This window comes from Manis pentadactyla, chromosome 3, assembly GCF_030020395.1.
Source record: "Manis pentadactyla isolate mManPen7 chromosome 3, mManPen7.hap1, whole genome shotgun sequence".
Taxonomy (NCBI): Eukaryota; Metazoa; Chordata; class Mammalia; order Pholidota; family Manidae; genus Manis; species Manis pentadactyla.
In genome coordinates, this window is record NC_080021.1 from 9835739 (window position 1) to 9853113 (window position 17375).

At 41.4% G+C, this 17375-nt stretch overlaps 1 protein-coding gene across 3 annotated transcripts in view; it reads left to right on the forward strand.

Moving 5' to 3' along the window:
• Positions 1 to 16956, forward strand: part of TMEM71 (transmembrane protein 71) — a 44271-nt gene extending 27315 nt beyond the window's left edge. Inside the window, exons 6-11 of one of the 3 annotated variants that reach the window (XM_057497734.1) lie at positions 5869 to 6054; positions 9653 to 9728; positions 12788 to 12849; positions 12951 to 13011; positions 13961 to 14008; positions 15979 to 16956. In XM_057497734.1, coding sequence (XP_057353717.1) covers positions 5869 to 6054; positions 9653 to 9728; positions 12788 to 12849; positions 12951 to 13011; positions 13961 to 14008; positions 15979 to 15994 — 449 coding nt within the window. In that variant the 3' untranslated portion in view covers positions 15995 to 16956. Of the gene's footprint in view, positions 1 to 5847; positions 6055 to 9652; positions 9729 to 11116; positions 12540 to 12787; positions 12850 to 12950; positions 13012 to 13960; positions 14009 to 15978 lie in introns of those variants that run through there. The other 2 variants (XM_036890539.2, XM_036890541.2) reach the window with 2 other exon arrangements.
• The last annotated feature ends 419 nt before the right edge of the window (positions 16957 to 17375 follow it).

A 17375-nucleotide genomic window follows, 5' to 3' on the forward strand; every position in this document is an offset into this window, starting at 1 on the left:
TCTTTAGCCATGGTATTCTGCAGCTCCCAGACCCCACTACTGAAATTTGGGATGCATTCCCAGAGTCCGTGAGTCATACTGAAAGAGGATAGAGGATTCTTGCTGGAAGGACTGACTGATCAGTACTTCCTGCTCTGTTTCTGCCAGTCCTAAGAAAGGAAGGCAAGCTGGCCTCAAGCAAGTCACCCCAGCTTGAGGTCTGCTGATTTCTCTAGAATTAATTTCTCTTCCATAAGTATCTTTGATAGCAACATCTGTATGTGGCTTTGTGTTTTCCTCGATAGCACACAACAATGCCCAATTTACGTGCCAGAACATGGGAATGTGCTTGGAAGAAATAGATTCACCCTTTTAGAACAGAAGGAAACTACACTGAATTTAAATAAATCAGGAGACCGAATGAAATTAATATCTCAAATATAATACAAAAAACTATTTGCTGAAATGTCTTCTGTATTATGATCCTTTCATTAAGGTTGTTGAAAAAAAATTAAATGTCAGCTAGGGAAAGTGTGAATTGGGGGAAAACCGTGTCTTTTCAGAGATGAAAATTCCTTGATTTTTAATGTTAAGATTTTTTTCTGTGATTTTCCTCTTTAATTTTATGTAGTATTTCCAGTATTCCAGATAGGACACATTATTTTATTTCATCCAGCTCTTGGTGGCAAAGCTGTCAGCTCAACAGGGCAGCCTTTGGGAAAGCATAAGGACATTTTTACTATTGCCCCAGTCTCATCCACATCTCTCCAGAGTTGAGGTAAATGCCGCTCTTGAATACATAATCAGCCATGGAGGTTCCCAGCTCTTTCTCCATCCCATGTCAATCTGACCATAAAGCCTCTTTTTTTTAACAGCTTTATTGAGGTGTAACTGATATACAAAGAATTATGCACATTTAATGTGTACAATTTGAGAAGTCTGGACATATGCAACAGCCATGAAACCATCACCACAATCCGGGTAACAGAGTCTCCTTGTGTCCCTTTGTGTGTGTGTGTGTGTGTGTGTGCACGTGTGTTTGGTTTGTTTGTTTTTTATAGTAAGGACACTTAACATGAGATCTGCCCTCTCCATACATTTTGAATTGCATAATATACTGTATTGTAATTATAGCCACTCTGTTGTACAGCAGATCTCTGAAACTTACTCATCTAGCAAGACTGAAGCAATTGAACAATTCCCCATTGCCCCCAGCCCTCAGTCCCTGGCAACCATTTGTTCTCTGCTTCTATGACTGATGATTTTAGATACCCCGTGTAAACGGACTCATGCAGTATTTTCCTTCTGTGACTGGCTTACGTCACTTATGGCACCTCGTGTCCTCCAGGTTCATCCATAGTGTCACAAATAGCAGGATTTTCTTACTCATTCATGTACTGATGAGCACTTGGGTTCTTTCTGTGTCTGGCTATCGTGACTAGCGCTGCAATGAGCACGGTCCAGGACCTTCTCTGCGGCGTGGTCATTGCTGGGCGGCCTGCATGTCTCACTTGCTGCTGTTCCCTTTCTCTCCGGCAACCTGCAGGCAGGCTTCTGCAGACCGCTTTGTCAAGTGGCTGAGAGCTGTGTGTGGGACGATGGGAGGGAGCCTGCAGGACTGGCAGGAATTCCCTGGTCTGAAAGCACCAGCTCCTTAGCTCGGTATCCGGGCTGAGTGGGAGAGGCACCCCAGAGGCAGCCAGCCCATCTGCCTGGGCAGGAAGGCCATTCTTGCTTGAAGCCTTAAGCTCGGGTCAGCTTTAAAGTCACAGGGTGAAGACTGACCCACTCTCTCTATGCCACTGTGGCCCTCTCCCAGCAGGCCCAGTTTAGATTTGGGGTGTAGCAGCTTTGCATGTCTCAACTTCTCTGCACCCCCACCAGAACTCTCCACTTATTAATATGTCTTACTGAGTGCTAACTAGAAGCCAGGTATTATTGCTGGTGTCTGAGACAGACAAGATGACCTTTTACTCATGGAACTCTTAGTCTAGTAAGGGAGGCAGGCATTAAAGATCACACAAACTATGTATTGTATAGTATATGTGAATGTAATAATTACAAAATCACACATTATGATTTGCCCTATGAAGGCCGAGTGCAGGGAGCTTTAACAAGAGCAAAAGCAATCAGGAAGATACAGAAAATGCAGGAAAATACAGATGTTCCGCTCTTGTAAATGCCTAGCAGAGTTGCTGAAAGGGCACTAAAGAGCAAGACTCCTTCTACAGTTAGGTCTGCTCTCCATGCCACGGCTTCACGGCCTCAGCACTATTTATACTTGGGTCTGGGCAATTCATGGTGAGGCCTGTCCTGTGCACTGTAGCATGTCCCTGGTGTGCATTCACTAGGTGCCAGGGCCAGCACTCCTCCTGCCACAAGTTGTGAAAATGTCTCCAGACATTGCCACATTCCTGGGGGTGGGGGGAACTCACCTCTGTTGCATGAGGACCCAAAGTGCCCCTTGGTGTGCCACCGTCCCTCCCGGCTCCCAGAACGGGGCTGGAGTCTCACTGCTGAGGGAGCATTTCAAGGCACAACGGTTCTTAAGTTACCCTCATGCTACAAATGCCCACGGAATAAATCTTAGCTCCCAAGCGTAACCCATGATGACTTGACCCCTATTTAGCAGGCCGGCCAGAATCACCTCCCAGGACCACCCACACTCATCACGCCACAGAGGGCAGCTCACTCCTCTGGGAACCCGCCTTGTTCCCTCGTGGGTTGCTGTCTTCTCTTCTTCCTCCTCCTTTATCTCTCTGTTGGCCTTCTTCCTGCTCTCTCTCTGGAAGGACTCCTACTTTTCAAGTCTCCACTTCAGTGCCGCCTCATCGGGGAAGCCTCCCTGGATTTCCCCTAACAGATTTAGGCACGTCTTGCTGGATCCTCACTGGATACGTTCCGCGGGCCTTCGCTGTGGCATTGCCTCTGTATCCTCACTGTGGGCGTTCGTCCGTCTGTGCGTCCCCGACCAGGAGGCGGGCACTGCAGCAGCTACTCTGACTTCCCACCCCCAGCTCCTTGAACGGCGCAGTGTGTGCAGCTGGGTGATAACTGCTGTAGACCAGTAAGTAGGTCCGCCTGCCCCGTGTCCCTAAAGCTTCTGCCTCTTGCTCTGCCCTTGCGCCACTCCCTGAAGCCCTCTGGCTTTGGGGACTTCTCTGGGGATGTCACTTGTGGGCTGCCTCAGTCTTTCCTCTCAGCTGTCAGCTTTCCTTACTCGCTTCATGCGGTGACATCCGTGACAGCTCCCAGTGCTGAGAAGGCCTGTCCGTTTTTTAACGAGGGCTGCTCAAATTCTGGTTCCACTTGAAGTCTCTACATCACAGTGAAAATAACCTCCTAGATTCCTCATTTCCTCTCCACTGCTCTCCCTTTATCCCTGTGTCTAAACTCCTCTTAGGAGCTGTGCCCAGTCCCTGCCACCTTCAAGTCTGTCTTTCCTATAGACCCTCCTGCTAGGTGTCTTCAGTTCTGCAATGAGGCAGGTGGCAGAGGTTATAGTCCTTTCCCTCCTCTAGGGCACTTGCCCCTACAGGGGACATTGTCATACAGTGAAGTCAGGAAAATAAAGCAGCCATATGTGATAGACCCCATGCCTGGAAATGTCTGGGACCAGGTCATTGTACAGCAATTTCCTAGCTATACCAGCTCAAAGTAAAACATTCCCTTTCCCAAGGTGGTTTAATAAACGCAATTTTTTCCTGAAGTGATAAGTTCTTAAGAATCCCTTCTACCTTGAAGCATCTGTTGATGACTGACTAGCATTTTCCCACCCCCTCCATGGAGAAGACCTTCCCTTTTGGTCTACAACCAGGAACTATATCTGATTATTAATGATGGAATCTTGAATTACCTTGGTTTATATTATATCTCATAATGTCTACATTTTTCCTTGTCTTACTCAGTTATCACACAACTGAAAAAGTAGAAGCTATTGTTCTATTTTACAGATGAGGAAACTCAGGGTCAGAAAAATTAAACAGATTGTCCTGTATTACCCTTACGACAAATTATATTTGGGTCTTTCTGAAGCCCAAGTCCTTGAAGTTTCCATCAAAGCCTATCATGTTTCTTTTTAAAAACTGATAGCATCTGTCTACATATATCCCCTGTGCTTGACCAGTGCCCTTCTCACGGGCCCGACCAGCACACACACACACTCTCTCGCTCTCTCTCTCTCTCTCTCAACTAGAATTTCAGAAGTGTCTGTGTTTTATTATACCTGTGTTTCTCCCATTTATCTGAGTATCCTATAATTTTTGTGTTCAGTAAATGTTTGCCTAGTTGATTTGAGTATTTTCCTAGTAGTGAAACCAAGATTCATATGGACCATGGAGAAATTGTCCTATTTAGATAAGAAGCACAATAAGAAGATTCTATGGAAGGAAAAAACTAATTTTATAGGCCCTTTTCAGAGCTTCCCCAAGGAAAAGAAAATTAGGACAGTTTCCCCGGATGCCATACCCAGTGCTCAATGCTTAAAGCCAGGAAATCTAAATTACCTCAAATTCTTATCCAAGGCCATTCTGAACCTTGAGTGGCTATCACCCAGACCACCACAGACAAAATCAAGGGAATTCCGAGGCATATTTTTGCCAAATGGAAGACTTCCAGTAGTGGAGCCGAAGTGCTGTGTGTAATTTTCCCTGAGACTGAAAGACATTCTTAACATATTCCTTCTTTCCAGTAAAGCTTTGCTTTGGGGAGTTCTGTCCCCTGTAATTCTGACTCAAATCAAGAATCAAGGATTAGCTATCATTCCTTGATGACCTCGCATTGAAGACCTCAATCCTTACTAGGAGTTATCTTAGCATGTTTGAAACTTGATGTTGCATGCTTTTAAAGTGAACTTGGCTTTTTCTGTTTTGAGGGACTGTCAAGCAAATTTTAGGGTCAGTAAACTGTATTTAAGTATGGGCCTTCATAGAAAAATATGGGCACATGTTGTTGAAATTCTATATGTAAATAGCCTTTTGAATGAAAAAAATTTTTCAAGATGTTTATTATATTTTATCCAGCATTTCAATGCTGGATATTTTACAGAAGGAGAATTTCCTTCATGACACTACTCATGAGCTATTTTCTCCCCTGCCGGAATGTAAGGCACATGAGGGCAGAGACAACATCTACCTAATTCACCATTGTATCCTAGCAGCTGAGTCAGTTCCTGATGCACATAGTCACATTCAATAAATGTTTGCTGAATGAATGAATTAGAAATTAAAGATGCTGGCTCTACTGTAGAGTTTGGTGTTATAAAGATGAGAGGCTTAGATGCCTATCACACATCTTTCTCCACCATCCATACAACCCCTGACTCACTTGGGGTTTAGGGCTGAGATACTGTGCCTTCTTCTGCACGTATCTTAGGCTACACTTCATGGTTTCTAGCAAGGCCACTTTGATTTTACCACATATCAAAATCACATATTATTTTATGTACATAAAAAAAAATGCCACGGAAGTATATATAGAGTACACCCTTACTCAGAGACACTCCATCTCTTCGTTGTCTGCAGCGTAAATTCCAAACTCCTTTGCCTGGAAGTCAGTGCCTTCTGTGACCTGCCCCCAGTCAAGTTTTCCAGCTTCCTGTTCTCCTGGGCCTCCCTTGGTCACTTTGTTCTACCCACAATGGAATCAGCCTCCTTCATGAAACTTTCATGCCTCTGGCCTTTGCTTGTCTCTTCACTGAGTGGCCTTTTCCTCTTCAGTCTTCAAGGAGGCAGACAATTTGAAATGCCATCCCATCTAGAGACCCGTCTCCCCTCCTACTTCAATAGGGCTGCCTTTGTTATAATTGTTAGGTACCGTGTGTTGGTCACCGAACACACACACACACTCACTCCCTCACTTGCTCCCTAGTGAGCCCCTCTGCTTTTCCAGGAGGTGATTTTGACTGTTTTCTGACTGATTACGCGGAGACGACGAAGCCGAATGCAGAGCGTGTGACAGCCTCCTCTTCCCACCATGTCACATCTCAGGCGCCCAGAGAAAACTCCCACAGCCTGTCTCTTCAGTCCCAGCTGACGTCTTCTGCACTGGTCCAAGGCAGTATTTTGGGCCATTCAAGTGAGTTCTTTTTAAATCTTCCCCACACCCACAGACCTCTGCCTTTCAGGGCCAAAGAATGACCCGGAGGTGAGTACACGTAGGAACTGGTATTGGCCTGTGTGAAGTGGGCAGGACCCAGGGTGCTTCCAGTGCCCAGGGGAGGTGACTGTTTTGGGGGAGTCATCTTAGAGGTACCGGAAGGACAGGATTTTCAGTCTTTTATTTATTTTTTGAAAGCCCCAAAGACGTTTAGCAAAGTGATAAGCTATGCTAAAGTGGGTAGTGCATACGCAGTTGCCTGTTATCTTATTCTTTATACTTAGCTGTGTATTTGACATATTTTATAAGAAGGAAAGAAAATGAGAGGAGAAAAAAAAATCCTTTAATGCTATGCCCTGGTGAGAAAAAAGTCAAAAGACATAAAGTGTTGGTATCTCCTGCCAGGAGAAAATCTGAAATAGGTCAAATGAGCATATTCTTCAGTCTCCAGCTTGCTACACGTATCAGGACAACACACACTGCGGCATCGAGGCTCTGTCGCCAGCTTGCCGAGGTTCAGAACCCAGCTCCCGCTTCTTAGCTGTGACCCTGAAGCAGGTTCCTAAATTCTCCAGAACTTAACATTTTCATCTGTAATTGGACATGATCAGAGTTCCTACCTTGTAATGACTAAAGTAATTCATGTAAAGTACTTAGCATCATGTATCATATATTCTAAACGTAAAGTTATAATTACATAAAATTGAAGCTAAACAGAAAGATATTATCTTCTCTGTTTTCACAAAATCATGCATATCCCCTTCACTGACCATCCCCTCTTCTACTCCCAAAGACCAATACGTCCTGCTCCATTTCATTCCCAGTGCAGCTATTAGATAAGTGTTAAAGGGTCTTTTAGTTCCCTTTCTAGGTTTTGGGGTGACAGAGGAAGAAGTTTTTATTGTTTAGACACTTTGCAGGTGATGGACACCCACTAAAGCCCCACACCACCTCCTCCAGGAAGCCCACCCTATTTCCTGGGGAGGAGGTTTTAAGTGACCCTTCTTTGTGCTCCTCTAGCTCCCAGGGCTTTCCTGTCTCATGCCCATTTCCTGAACTGCTGTTACGTATTTACTTCTGGGTCTCACCCACCAGGCTCTGAGCTCCTTGAGGGTTGGCACTTTGTCTTAAGTTATCTGTGGATTCCAAACTGCCTACATAGTGCCTGGCACAGAGCAGGTGCTCCATGACTGTGGGAAGAGTTAAATCTACTATCTCCATTTTACAGTTATGAATACTCAAGTTTTAGACAGGTCAAGTAAGCCTTTGTACCTATTCTTTGCTGTGTCTGGAATGTGTCCCCCACGTGCTATATCTGTAAGACCCCTATTCCTTCTCCAAGGCCCAAGTCAACAAGAGCACCTCTGTGGGTCCCTCTCTGCCCCCCTCTGGCTGTGGGAAGTAACGCTTCCCTGTGATTCCCTCCATGTCTCCATGTCTGTCTGTGGTGAAACTCCTCCTCTTCCTCACCTGGCTCTGAAGCCTTGGGTGGACAAAGTCTCCATCAGCTTCTATTGCGTCTCCTTCACATGTGGGTTTTGGGTGTGTAGTCTGCTCCAGGTGATGCCCCACATGCTAAGGATATAGATACACATAGCATCACCTTTATCAGCCAGGAATTTTGGGGTTCTGGTAGATGGAAACCCAGCTCAAAATGGAGTAGTCAGTAGCAGAATTCAGCGGTGCATATTCATGAAAGTTCCAGGCAGATCTCAGGTTTCTAGGAGTCTCTAATTGCTCTCTCTGCTCTTCCACGTCAGCTTTACTCTTTAAGAGGCTATTAATCCACGGTGGCTCTGGGATGCTTTGTGCCTACAACTTCCCAATTTCCAGTCCAGCACAAAGGGATTATAAGCCTTCTCGAGTTATAACAAGAGGCCCGGTTTCATTGTTTTGGAAGGCTCCCATTTACCTGACAAAACCAATCACTTTGTTAAGTGGAGTGGATCAAATGCTGGGAGGGAATCCGTCTCTCCACATGAAACATTCACTAAGAGAAGGGGAGCGGTCATTCCCCAAGGAAAAGTTCAACTAAAGGGCAGCAAGTAGCTGCCGACTATTCTCATTGAAATTTGTGGGGAAATACAGAGAAATAAAACAGCAATTGCTGATAGAGACATGCATGAGGTATGATGGGAGTACAGAGAGGGGACATGGAAGGGCCAAGGGGGGCTGAAACAGTCAAGGCAGACTTCCTGAAGGAGGTTACACTTGCACCAAGCCAAAATAGATACTAAGCAAATGGCTACTGGAGCAATGAATCGATGAACATCCTGGCCCAAATCCTACAATACATATCTTTGTAGAACTTACATTTAAACCCAGGTGCCCTTCAGTATTCAGGTTTAGTGAGCTTTGCAGTTTGTCAAGCTAGACTTGTTACTTTGAGGAAATGTTTTCCAAATTCTACGTGAAATCAAAGGAGGCTAAGAATACGAACATATTTTGGAAGGATGGTTGAATGTTCAAGTGAACCCACAATAACTTTTCAGCTCACAGTAGACATGAAGTACTGTACATTTGCTGTGACATCATTCACAACAGCTCCGTTTTGCACTGCCAAGCTGTAGTAGTCCACCTGTGTTCTGCGCTTAAGTAGGTTTTGTTCATTCACAGCATAAATAGCAAAAATAAATACATTTAGAGCATGAAGTCATTCCGAGCTTAAAAGAGCTGTTACAAAACTTGAGGTTTTAAAGCATTTGGCAAAAATTGAGGTCTGTTTATACTCTCCTGTATATCTTTATGTGGTAATCCTTAAGCCAGCTCTGATTTCATTTAGGTGATTGGAGTACCATTTAGGTACCTGATTGGTTTAACTCTTACATTTTTATTTATAACTCTTGGAGGATTTGCTGTTATTTCTGCTGTGCTTCAATAACACTGAGGTATTTTACTGATAGCAAAGAGTTTTGCAAGGACAAATAGTTCGTAATACATAGCCTCTTTTTTCGCCCTTTAAAGACTCCCAGTATATGAAGTTGCAATTCTCTTTCCCTGCCCCCTTTCAGGCAAAGCATTATGTTCTGGCTCTTTAATGTGGTTTTTAAATGTTGACTCTGGTACTTCAGAGCTGTGTGACCTTAGACAAACGTCATCATTTCTCTGTCTTGGTCTCCTCATTTGCATAGTTGTGATAATGGTTCCTACCTCATAGTTTTGTTCTGTTGATTAATGAACCAATGTATAAAAACTCTCTGAATTATATGGCCATCTACAAATTTTAGGTGTGATCAGTCATCACCAGAATCCAGTTTCTGACATTAGCATACATTCTATAAAGGCTTTCCCCAAATTAAAATGAACAGAATGCCCCAAACTGTTTATGTAACATGATCATTTATTATTTTGTGATAGAAAAAAAATGATTATTTGCAGAAATTTTTCTAATGGCTCTGTACAACATTTGATCATTTTGTCTTGTTACTTATGACAAATAGCTTGAGCTGACATACATTTGAAAACTATTTTTTTTTGTTTTGGTATGTAAAAAAGAAGTTTTAGTATGATTTTATTGTTCCAAGACGATTTTATCAGCAATGGTTTCTAATTCATTCATTTTTATTTTTCCTTTTAGGAACCAGTTTGTTAAGAGAGGTCTCCTTTCAGGCAATTATGCTTGCTGCCTGCTTAATCATTTCTGCATGTGGGAGGTAATTCAGATTTTATTTTCTCGCAGTGGTTTTTCATAATTAATGAAGCTGTAATTGATTGATAATTTCCTTGCCTTATTCCACAAAGCATTTCAGGTTGCTCTGTGATTAAGACTTGTCCATTTGCCTGTCCATAATAAGTGCCCCTGTGTCTATCACCTCCCTCCTCCCATTATTTCACAGAGCATACAAAAGCCAGTGGATCTTGCAAATTGCATTTTACCATGTATCATCCTTTGTTTAAATCCCAGTGACTCCCTGTTACAAATACAGTCCAAGTAACCCTGCTTGGAGTTCAAGGGCACTTGAAGACTGCAGTAGGGGAGTTGGAGTCCTTACTGGGATTCCATCTTTCCCATTGTATTTGTGTATCCCAACATAAAGTTCTATTCCAGAGAAGCCCACTCAGCATCTCAGAGCACATAATGCTCTTGCCTGATTACAGGCGTCTTTCTGTTCTGCTCTCTGTCCCATATGTCTTTCCTATTATCTTCTTGGCCAAGTCTCCAGGGCAGTGATCAAATCTCTTCTGTGCTAAGTCCACTCATACCTCAGGGCCTTAGCACTTGCTGTTTATTCTGCCTACTACAGAACGCCTCATAACATATGCCCCTACTTCTTTCTGGAATCTGTTCAACTGTCACATCATCATCAGAGAGGCCTTCCCTGATAACCCTGTATTAAAGCACACCACTCTGTCATAACACTACTCACTTTACTTTTCTTCAGAGCACTTACCACCGCTTAACCTATTCTATGTTCACTTGTTTAAATGTTAATGAACTATCCCTCTCTACAAGAATGTGAGCCCCCTAGAAGCGGAAACATGCATCACCTTCACTTCTGTATCCTCAGCGCCAGGGGCTCATGGGTATTTGTTGAATCAATGAAAAAGGGATGGATAACATAGTCCTGCGATTCTTGTGATCCTGGCACCCTGGTCGGCAAGTGCTGCTTGCTCTCAAGTCCCACCTCTTGAGAGTCAAATACCTCACATTGCTTGGGGAGTTGTGTTTTGAAATACAAAGTCCTGGATCCCATCCCTTAAGATACTAATTTGGGTCTAATGAGAATGTGTATTTTAAATCAACCTTCCTAGATAATTATGAGGTTTGAGAAGTATTTTTAGACCACAGGGGAACCAAAAAAACAAAAAGTGGGTAAGGTCCTGAGGTTAAAAATAATTTTGCAAAATTCTGCTGAATATATCTCAAGTTGGCGAATCACAACATGTGTTGGCATACTAAAGGCCCAGTGAAATGTAGTGAGGAAATATGCCCCCCAAGCATTTTTTACTTAGTGTGCCCCAACTTAGTTGATCATGGAACCCTTTCCTTTATTTCAACGGGACTATTAATGAGTCATTCCTGTTCAGTTACTTTCTATAGATACTCTTCCCTTAAGAGAGGAGCTTAACTCCCCATCCCTCAAGTATGAGCTGCATTTAGAAACTTGGTTCCAAAAAGTTTGGACAGATAGAAAAAAGGTGATTTTACAGACAAGAAACCTGGCAAACACTACTGTAGATGATCAAAGTTAACATCAACAGGAACATGTTATGTTGATAGCATATATCCTTGATATGATAAGATGAGTATGGCACTTGCAAGTGAACTTCTATAATCTTCTGAACCCTAGTGTGACCATGAGACATCCAAATTAAGGGACATTCTACAAATAATGGGCCAGTGCTCTTCAAAATTGTCAAGTCATCAAAACCAAAGACAGTCTGAGAAATCAAAGCCCAGAGGGATCTAAGGAGACATGACTAAATGTAATGTGGCATCCTAGATGGGATCCCAGGACATGGATAAATTATGGGAAAACTGTCAAGTCCAAATGAGGTGTGGAACTGAGTTTATAGTCATGCACTAATGCTGGTGCCTTAATGATGACAAACTTGCCATGATACTGTAACATGCTAACAACAGGGGAAACTGGCTGAGGGGTATATGAGAAATCCCTCTGTACTACCCTTTGCAACTTCTCTGTGGATTTTAAATTATTCTAAAATTTAAAAAAGCTTATCTAAGTAAAAAATTGGTTTAAAGAGGAATTACTGATATGGGCAAGGGCATGGATGGATCTCATAGATACTATGTAAGTGAAAGATGATGGAAAAGTGTAATTGTATTTACATGTAAAATTCAAGAAGAGGCAAAGCTAATCAATGACCACAGTTGTACGAGGAGTAGTGGCTAATTCTGCCGGGTAAGAGTGGGAAGAAACAATAAAGGAAATCTTATAGAGTGCTGGAAATCGTCCATAGTTTGGTCTGGATAGCGATTATAGGGTTTAGGTAAAGCAGGCAAACAGGATGTGTACTTTATATACTTTGTAAGTACATTTGTTAAATCTCAATTTAGAAAGTTTTAAAAATGGAAATAAACTGTCTGAAAGGATATTGATCAAATTTGAATAATGGATGCTTCAGGGTGATAGAGGTTTTTACAATATTTTCCTTTCCCCTTCATATTTTTTTTCCAGTTTCTTCCAACAATTCATATTTTGAAAATAAAAACAATAAAAACCTTATTCTCTTTTTAAAAATTCCACTCTGTGATACAATCATCTGTCAGACTGGCAAAACCCCAAAATTTTAACACACTTTTTTTGGCAAGGTTTTGAAGCAGTAGGCATACAGATTTTCTCCTTTGTTTTTTTCTAGAAGTTTTATACTTTTTGTGGTTTGTATTTCAGACTATGTCTCATTTTGAGTTAAATTTTGCGTTAAGGTGTGATGCATATGTGGAGGCTCGCACTACCGCGTGTGGGTATACAATTGTTTCAACACCAGTTGTTGAAACGTGGAATTGCTTTCTCCATGGAATCCCTTCTGTGCCTCTGTTAAAAATCAGTTAACTGTATCTGTATGGGGCTATTTCTGGGCTCTCAATTCCCTTCCATTGATCTATATGTCTATCCTTTTCCCCATACCATTTTATCTTTCTTAATGTAGTTTTATAGTAGATTTTTAAATTGTAAGTCTACAGTAAGTCTAAAGAACATCTCATGTGCTGAAAATGCATGATCAGCTCACCTGAGCAATCCTGTTTCAGATGGTTTCTGGGAGGAATATTAGCCAGCATCTTCACGTGCTTATTGATGATAACCATTGCCTGTAAGTAACCATTTCCCAAATTATTACTCAGATTCCTGTATTTCATTCCAACTTGGGTCATTTAAAACTAACTTTCAAATATTTCTTCTTTCTTTTCCAAGATGCTGTCAAGTTACTGTTTCCTGGGCTGGCCAACTACTTCAAAGCCACCACCTGTGCTCAGTAAGTGTTCCCTGTTATCAACGTCTGGACAAAGATGAGCATAATCACCTACCTGAGAAGGCTTTCTGCTGAGTAATAATAGAGAGCAAGGACTACATACGGGAAGGGTCCTGGTGATCTGTCCTGAAGAATACTTTCTGTTCCTGCTCAAATTGAATAGTATTCTCATCCTGTCTCCAAAATCCTTACATCAAAATAGATGGAATTAATTGTTCAGGCATCAGGACATAAATAATATGAATTTTAAAATTTTAAATAGTTTTTAAAGTACTTTTATAGGTTCATAGCACTGCACTTTATAAATACCTCATTTTAAGAGACCTTTACCTTATAGTTTCCCAAATAGCTGGCAAACTGCCCACGAAATGACCTCAGTTACAAACTGTGATTTCTCTACCATCGCTTACTCATTTAACGACCCCCCTGTGTGCTGACTGCCATGATTCATCATATTTCAATGGGTTACTGGGGTCTGGGTGAGATACATACAGAATTTCAAACAACCTATACATAGAACCAACCCATTGCAAGATGGATTGTGTTAATTGCCTTCACTTCAATATGGCTGCCAGGGGCCAAGTCCCATAGCTTGGAGACTAAGGTCTGCAATTCGTATTAGTTTATTGGCCTTTGCTCTGGACATTATGCTGCCCTATTTATGAAATCTTTGTGTTAATTCTGAAATCACAATAAGGCTTAATGAAATTTGTTTTGTTTAGGACTCCAGCCTATATAGATTTGCTGACACTCTGATGGATGCTTCCTTTAATTTTTTGGCATTCCAGGTTTCTGGGGTCAGGTGTTGATATAGATAAGTTTCGTTGAGTCTGCTAGTTAGAAAATTGGGTCCTGAAGTCAACTGAGAAATCTTAATTCTTCAGCTCTTGTAAGTTAATGACATTTGTTTAAAGCTCTTCTAAGATACCCATTTCCTGTCGTGTGGCTGCAGGTTGCTCCTGGGTCTGTGCAGAGACTTCGCCATGTACCTCACCCAATGGTAACTACACATTTGCATGTGTGCTCAGGTTTATGGGCTACACTATCATGCTAGTCGGAACCAGAGTAACCAGTAATGTCTCAACAGAACATTTTCACCTAAAGAGCCATTTTGTGACCCAAGTGTCAGAAGTGAAAACATTGTTATTGTTTGTCTGATGGTACAAACTGCATAAATTCCTTCTCTTTGGGTTTTCATATGAGCCTGAACAATTTATTCAGAAAGGCAAGCATCAACTTGCTAGGAAGTTCCGCAATGAGAGCAGTTTCTGAAAGTGTGGTGTGGGAATACCTGCTTTAGAATCAGCTGGGAAGCTTAAATTCCAATTCCAGGTCTCCTGAATCCAAATTTCTGAGGGGTCTTCATTTTCACCAATCTCTCTAACTAATTCTTTGTACATTAACTGTGAGAAGCTTGGAAAGATGGTTTGTAAAACTTTTACTCCTTCATTTCTAAAGTGGCAGCACCTAATCTCCTAGCTATTGAGAACTTAGGATATATTCTGTGCTGCACTGGGCATCCAGTTGTGCTCAGCAGACATTTATGGAGTCTCTACCAAGGGCCAGACCCTGCCTCTGTGTGCCAAGTTTGCAATGCTGAGGCCTCGAGATTCTGAGTCTAGAGGCAGGGAAAGTGCAAAGTACAGTTGCATTTAAATAGGTTAAGTCAAGTATAGAGTCAGCACCAGGAAAGAGGTTTTGCCAGACTAGGAGAGTGGGGAGTGTGGGCAGGGAAGGCTTCCTGGAATGCCAATATCTGACCTGCAGGGATTATGTTATCTGTTGCTTTCAGGTCACCCCCCTACCCACTGTTCTGATCATGTTATTTGTTCTCTCCCAGAAGAACTTGGATCAGGATCAGGATATTTCTATCCTACACACTCTCATATACAACCTCGTTATGGAATAAGATCCCTCCTTTGATTCTTTGTGTACATATTTTGACTTGTTTTTCTTTAATGCCCTCTCCATTTTTTCCTGTTTCCTGTCCACCTGACCTTATATATACACACTCTTGCATTAAGACCTGTGAAATAAGGACTATTGACTTCATTTTTGTGTTCATCTCAGTGCCTTGAAAATAGTAGATATGTCATAAATATTCATTCGACTGAATGTATTTGCTGCATCATTTCTTGAAGTACTTCTTTTAAAGCCAAGAGCTCGGTGTCCCTACAGTATTGACAGCCCTCTCCTCACATATAAACTTATCCAGAAGCTAATAAGTCAAAGGTCTAGTTGATATCAGAAGTCAAGAATGACTCACAAGTCTCCTCCAACACTCAAGGATGAGAATCTAAAGGAACGGAGGGCAATTTCCATGCCTGTACTGGGCTGAGGGTACCTAGATTAGATTAGTTCCCTATTGTTTCCCATTTTATAACTTCTCAAGTCATATCCTTTTTCATACCATACTGCATTTGTTATTCAACCACCTTCTTTGTTAAATTTAAAGTCTGAGTTTGGGGACCATCTATATTGTTGTGGCCAATAATGAGTTCACATCAGCAGTGTATGTTTTGCACATTTATGACTCCATAGTAACAAAATAGGTAATGTGTCTTCTTTTACATGTAAAAATGTATGAGTGTATAGTTGATGAATTAATGAATAACCTTAGGGACTAGAAGTATGGGGAAAACCCACCTGTTACCCTATCAGGATTTCTGTTTTAGAGGGTGTGGTACAGGTGGAGAGAAAAAACGTGAAATGGTAGTTAACTAAGTACCAAGCTGGGAACAGGGGCAAAAACCTCTAGCCTTTCAAAGGAACTGTTAGGGAAAAAAATGTTACTCCAACTCGAAGCTTCATCCTTCCTACTTATGATTATTTGAGCCAATTTGTTTGTGTGTGCATGTGCACGTGCTTACACACAAGTACATAATGATTGTACTAGATATTGCATTTCCTGTGTCTATGGATGAATACTTCATATACACAGGATACTCTTTTCTCCTTTCTTTGATCTAGGTTTGCCAAAATTTAACAACCATTTAGGAGTGCCTTGATGAATGCCTTCAATCTGAATATCCAGAAGCTGTCCAATTTGCAGTCTGCTTGGAATCAACTGCCTTACTGAAAGAGAATGAGCAACTGGATAATTGAGAAGAAACATTTAATTTGGTGCTGTGGTTTAAAAAAAAAATCAGCTGTGCCCTCCTAATTGTAATCTGCTGCTCTTCATTATAATCACGAAAGTAATATTAATTTGTCTTTTCTTTGCAAACACTAGCCATTGAGAGGGAAAGGACTGGGAAATGTGATGAACAGCAAATCACCTGGATAAATGTTTCCCTATAATTCTCCCAGGCCATGATTCTCGAACATTAATTTTCATTAAAGGATTCTATGAGGAGCTTGTAACCATGGCAAGTCTGCATGCACCTCTCCCTGCAAGTTTATATAATCAATATCCACTTCAAAGTAAATAAATTGCAGTTTGCACATAAAATATAATGTAGAAAAAGTTCATTATTATCCCCAGAGGGGTGGTTCCACAGGAGATGATGGTCAATGAAAAATGGACAGCAGACAGCCTTTTTTTAGGAGGTACATTTTTCTTTTGAATCATTTTTTTTTTCCAAGTTTCCAACATTCTTGGGTCTCATGATTACCTTAAACTGAAATTGCAATTAAAATAAAGATATAACTCAGAAAAGTCCCCTTAAGGACAAAATAAAGGCAAAACACCAGAGTGCTCTGAAACGTGGAAAATGGTGCCATTGCACAATCAACTGAAGGGTCTTAGAAGACACTCTCTTCCCATCCCTCTTGTTTGGTATATATTCTCAAAGAAAATGTTGCCTGCAATTCAAATTTGTTCTATATGAAACTCTCTGGCCAGAAACTTGTGTGGAGAAAATTGTTTTTGCTTAAAATAGTAATGTCAGAATATTGCTTTTTATATCACATGTATTTAGTGCATTTTGGGTTGAGAAAACTATTATACTTATAAATAAATGGAGTCATTGGCAAATTATATATATGTGTATGTGTTATAATATATATAATAATATATTATGTATACATATATATAATAAGGCAGAGTTGAGAAGAGACTGGGTCCTGTTGACTCTGAGACCTTTTCAAGGTACATCTGAAATTAGAATTTCCCCTGGAGTATTCTTTACATGAGCCCCTTCATTCATGTTTGGGTTGTTTTTCTGTCCTTGTAACTAGACTGTAGTGCTGTATTGTTTGCCAAATACTAGTCTCCATTTTGCTTTGAAGGTATTTTTTAGATGTGACTGACATTTACAATCAGTTGACTTTAAGTAAAGCAGATTACCCTCCAGAATGTGGTTGAGCTTCATCTAATCAGTTGAAGAGCTTAAGAGCAAAAACTGCGGTTTCCCACGGTGGAAGGG